This window comes from Gossypium arboreum, chromosome 13 (genome assembly GCF_025698485.1).
Source record: "Gossypium arboreum isolate Shixiya-1 chromosome 13, ASM2569848v2, whole genome shotgun sequence".
Classification (NCBI taxonomy): domain Eukaryota; kingdom Viridiplantae; phylum Streptophyta; class Magnoliopsida; order Malvales; family Malvaceae; genus Gossypium; species Gossypium arboreum.
The window spans coordinates 3,771,975-3,777,453 of record NC_069082.1 but is presented as its reverse complement, the minus strand read 5'-3'; the positions used below and the strand labels follow the sequence as shown (position 1 = coordinate 3,777,453).

Below are 5,479 nucleotides of genomic sequence, written 5' to 3'. Positions count from 1 at the left end.
TGATTAAATTCAAAATGTACAAAAAAATATAGACTTGAAGCACGTATTAACCTAAATAATTTATAAATAAAATAATATATAAATTAAAATTTGAATAATGTTTCATGCATTGTCTATGCATGAGTCTCATGCACCGATAATGATTAATAACATAACACCTCGAATAAAAATAAATTTATAATTAAATACTAATAATTTTATTTAAATATATTAAATATTAATTAATTATAACTATTATATATAATTACTAATAACTCTCATGTTTAAAGTTTGGGTTTAAAATTTAACATGTTAGATTTAAAGTCTAGGGTCTTAAATTTAGGATTATTTTTGTATTTATTTATAATAAATTGATATTTAATTATATTTAAATAAAATTATTAATTTTTTTTATAAATTCTACTTTTTTGTTTTATTAAATGATAAAATATTAAGTTATTATTCACTAATGGTACATAAAATTCTTACATGGATAATGGATAAAATATCTTCTCTTAATTAGTATTAAATATTATTATTTACAAATCAATTTGAATAAAATAATTTTGTTTACGCAAAAATACGATTTAGTTAACCAAGTTTGATATGGATCAAGCCTATTGCTGATGTAAAGTTTCAACAAGGTGGAGAAGGTGGTGAAATTTTAGAGCTACTCGCCAGTGTAAGGCATAGATCCATTCGTGATTGGAACGAGGGGGAGAAGTCATGAAGAGCTCCCTTGGTGAGAAAAAAAGCCCAAATATGTGTGTGGTAATTGGATTCCCTTGGCCTAATCTCGAAAAATGTATATAAAGGGGCCCTTGGCAAGACTCGCAATGTGATCAAGATGTTTAGGATAAAAATTCCGTCCAATTAAAGTAAATGTTACAAAGTGACTTTGCTTAAGACAAAAGCAATAGTAAGATTTTTTTCTTGTGGATGAAGTCAATTTGATTTAGGAAAATTTATTACAAAAATTGTGGTAGTCCTCAAGTCTTTTGAATTACACCAACATCGTAAGCATTGTAACCATTGGTAAGTATTTAAAATTATGCTCATGGTGAAGATAAAACAATTGTTTGGAATTAAATTTGCCTCGAAGGCGGAGCAACCATCTGAGATTACATTAAAGTAATAAGGCGAGCCATTGTTCAATGAGATCATTTGGGATTATAATAAGTATGTAAGGAATAATTATTCCATGAAATCGTTCGAGATTACACTGAGTATGTAAGGATTGATTACCTTTAGAAAATTCATCAAAAATGACAAAGTGTGAACAATCATTTTTATGATCATACATTACATGCTTGTCTAATTTTTTTGAGTCAATATCAAAATGTTCTAAGATATTTAAAATAATTTTAAGGCACTTTGGTAGTTAAGTCTTAAAACATAAGACCATATGCCTAGATACACGAAAGTTCAAATACAAGAATCTACTTCAAAGATTGTATGTCTTGAGATATAACCTGCCAATTGCTATATAACTATTTTTTAATCATATTTTAAGATATTTTAGCAACTCTCGAAAACTGAGTTATAGGAACAATTTTTAAACCTGAAATTAATATTTACAAGAATTCATCTCTAACTCTATAAATGTCCACAAATTACTTTCTTAATATAAGTACTCTTCAAAGAAGCCATATATGGTCCCACAAAAGGCCATATAGTTTGTGAAAAACAAATAGAAAAGTTTTTGAAGTATTAGTGACAAATAAGTGGAGTGGTTATAACAAAATATTATCTAAAAAATCAAAGCCTAAAAAAAATGCAGAATCAACCCTTTGCATCATCTTCGTATTTTCTGATGCCTCACCCACAATCATTTCACATGATCATAAATAAGATAACAATTTACAAAGTGCTGCACTCTGTTATTTTATCAAATTCACAAAGTTGTTGTTATCTGAAACAGCACCGTTTTCTTCATGATCGATTTGTTTTTCAGCGGAGGCAGGTCGAGCAGTGGGGGAGCCATGAATCTGCCATTTCAAATCCGCAGCATAATGCTTTGTGAGCTTAGGGGAAACATGAGTTTTCTTCAAAACGAAAATGAACAAGTGCTTTACCATGCCATGAGACTTTAGAGAAGCGGTATCAGTAGCAGGCCGTAGAGACGGATCCGAAGACCTGTGGAATAGTAAGTGTGCTGTGGATCTATCTATAGGGTTTGTGTCAGTTTCTATGTCCATAAATCTAGTGCACCTGGAAAACAAAACGAATAAACGCAGAATTTAGAATTACAAGAAAGAATGAGACAAAAGAAGCACACTGTACTCAAGATGTAACTATTCATAGTTCCTTAGAAATCGATACTTGCCAAGTTCACATCTTATGTGTGATTATCATTAATGTCCAGATTTTCACATCATCTGCCTTATGTGGTCAAACAGTGACAACATCAAAAGTACTAAGAAATTCATGTCCAAGCAACAAAACATACTTGTTTGTTTCTTCGGCCACCAATGGACCACTTGCATCTTCATCATCTCTAATGCCATTTTTCGTATCTGTGCAGTTATGCCTTTGTTCAGCAGTTCTACCCAAGCGATACAGACTATCCTGTATGCACAGTTTTGTCCTGATATCCAACTGAAAATTCAAGCAGTTTTAACTCAATCAATTACTGTTTTACCAATTACCTACAAGAGACATGCAAATATGTGCACATCATAAAACCTTTCCATCAGTTATACCTTTTCCATGATCTTGTTGAAGCTGCCGAAAACTCGTTGCTTCTAGTGAGACTTCATCCAACATTGAACCTACACAGGAGCTTTCCTACCTGTTTGAAAAGCCTAATTCTGCTTGCTTCCCTACACTAAATCCTTCAACTTCACTATGATCTTCGTCCTGTTCAGACTGACAGACCTGCTTTTGAACAGTGACTGGATCATAAAATGCAATCTGACTTTCCACTCTTGCCTGGTTGATATTCCCGTTGACTAGGGCTTTTGTATCTTGTTGATGAAATGGCTTTCCCATCTTCTCATTCGTTATAATGTCAGGAACCTCAAATGAAAGACCCCGAAGCTCTCTACCGACTGTGCCTGATTCGATGCACAAGATGACTCGTTTGTCGAAGGATGCTCGTTAATTTCAGATTTGGCACTAGTTAGAGTTGGAAATCTTGAAATTTGGTTTGAAGGACCGCTGTTATTGTGATGCATATAGGGAACACTGGCCTGCCCATAGCTTACAGAATCAGGCCCCGTGTTTTGCTTGTGCTGTTGAAGGTCCAGTGGGGAAAAGAGTTGACATGATGAATCAGTAAAGGGATGCTTCACATCTACAAACTGCTTGATGTTACCATAATGGTGATAAGAGCCACCGTTTTCGAGGAGATGATCTGTTTCTTCTCCAGATGCTCAGTTGCTTGGACTGCCTTTTCTGTGGGCTGATCTGTAATTTAACGATACAACTTAGACAACATAGTAAAGATTCCACATGGCAATAATATGTCAAGGAAAATTTACAATCAACTCTTTCATCTGAAACCTGCTTAAGCGTGGATCATAGCATTTATTATCCAACTTTAGATTGAAGATTTATATACATTATGAACAAGGACTATGAAAATGTCATAATTCTTGCTGATAGTAGGCTGTAGTTTCCTTCGAAGTACCTTATTAGTAATATTTCTATTTAGCATCCTAATTTAGTGTAGCTCGAAATTCATCTTCAGAAAGAATAAGTGGCTAAAAGATTTTTGGAGGATGACAACTTCTAGCTGAAAAAATTAGATATTCAGATATTCCTAAACAAAATATAAAATTAAAAAGATCAATAGGGAGAGACACAGAAAGTTTAGAAAAAGGAAAGATTTTACTAACCTGCTCAGTGGGTGTCAAGTCATCCTTAATTTCAGATTCTTTATTGGATACATCCAAAGAAGACATGTCAGCAAGACCAGGATTATCACCACTCGTATCAAGGGAACTTATTTTGTCCCTTGGAAGTACATTTTTCTTGTACGAATCAATAGTTGAAAGACCGACATTGTCTGGCCTGGAAGTTGCACAATGCTCTGGTAAACTATTCAACTTAGCATCAGCCTTCAACACATCCTGAGATCCTTCAGTAGCATGTGAAGATGAAACCCAGCACAAATCATCTTCATTACTGAGACTCCCCAACCCAAACGTTGAATCACAACTTCTGTAAGATCAATATGAAAGGTTAAGTACTGATAAGTACTATGTAAACCCAAATACATGCATGCGTACAAATATGGTGCAGGTACATGTATGTGGATATTTACAGATGTTCAAACATAGATGCTTTTTATGTTATACCCAAAGCACAGATCCTACTGAACCTTGGGTTTTACATAGTAAAGCAAAACGAGAAACTTATTAATAATAGGATTTCAAGATCTACCTGAACATCCGGTCAACATCCTCAAAATTTCCAATGTCTCCCCAGGCATAACATAGGAGATCGCAGTTTTCTTTGTCTTCATGGTTATTATTAAAAAATCTGAGATCACCATTAGTATCAGACATGTGATTTAGCGGAAAACGGTAGATGTTATTGTCCTCTATAGCCCAGTTGTCAACCAAGACAGGATCTTCAGCACAGAAATCACTGCTAACTGAATCTATATCACCAATTTTGAGACCCTGGCTGGACACCATTGGATCATCAGAAACCATGCCCGTAACTTCTTTGAGTGAGTCATTATCACCTGAAGTGGGAAATATGCCATCAGAACTGTGAGACCAAGGACATTTTTCTAACATTTTGTTCTTGGTCAAAGTATGAATGCCTTTTCTCTTCTCGCTCAAAATACCATATTTAGCCGTATTATCTGCATTCCTAGCAAGTCCAATCACTTCGTGTTGTGGTTTTGTTCGACCATCCCCTTGAATTTTGAATTGAGCCCTATATTCATCAACAGTACGAGGAACTATATGATTATCGGTAGCACTAGCACCAAATTCATCCCAAATATTATCTTCAAGCTGTAACATCAATTACATAAGTTTAGTCATAATCGGTCATTCTTTGTCAAAGGAAATGAAAATAGAGTAGATGAAATTAAAGAAACTTGATCACGTAAATTTAAAGAAAAAAACTACTTTACAAAAATTAAATTAGAAAAAAAAAAACTTTTTACAACCAACCCCTCAAATCTCTAACAAACATTTTTAAAAAAATAAAAAATGAAAGCCTCCATTGTAAGATTAAAAAGTTACCATGAGTAAAATTACGTAGTCAAAGAAAAACAAAACTAAATAATTTAAGTAAAATAAAAGTTTTACACTTCAATACGATATAGGAATCAAAGTTAGGTGTGGATTAGAACTCTGAATATATATATATATAAAAGCAGACACTAGTTTATTCATATTAAAGTTTTTTGTTAACAAATCTGTCATTATTGAAATAAGTTTTGAAGAATTGAATATGTCCAAGTTAAAAGGTAAAGAGAAAGTTGATGATGGTGATCGTTCATGGCTGGAGTTGTTGAATAGTGTTGAAGCATCTACTT

The 5,479-nt window shown here is 33.4% G+C and overlaps 1 protein-coding gene across 1 annotated transcript; it reads right to left on the bottom strand.

Annotated features, from left to right (window-relative positions):
* Positions 1–1,859: 1,859 nt before the first annotated feature.
* LOC108462377 (protein LNK1-like) lies at positions 1,860–4,958 on the bottom strand. The gene is made up of 8 exons (XM_053024081.1): positions 4,366–4,958; positions 3,819–4,143; positions 3,462–3,483; positions 3,296–3,387; positions 3,027–3,212; positions 2,771–2,970; positions 2,429–2,566; positions 1,860–2,190 (listed from the first exon to the last, which is right to left on the bottom strand). The coding sequence occupies exons 1-8, from the start codon at positions 4,956–4,958 to the stop codon at positions 1,860–1,862; spliced, it is 1,887 nt and encodes a 628-aa protein (XP_052880041.1).
* Between the last annotated feature and the right edge of the window lie 521 nt (positions 4,959–5,479).

Bases quoted from the DNA above. Each gene is read 5' to 3' on its own strand.
- LOC108462377 (XM_053024081.1), bottom strand. From the start codon at position 4,958: ATGTTACAGCTTGAAGATAATATTTGGGATGAATTTGGTGCTAGTGCT. The intron at 3,388-3,461 runs GTAAATTTTCCT...GTTAAATTACAG, and splicing joins TTCAGATGAAAGAGTTGATT to ATCAGCCCACAGAAAAGGCA. The intron at 2,191-2,428 runs GTATGTTTTGTT...TTTGTTTTCCAG, and splicing joins GTGGCCGAAGAAACAAACAA to GTGCACTAGATTTATGGACA.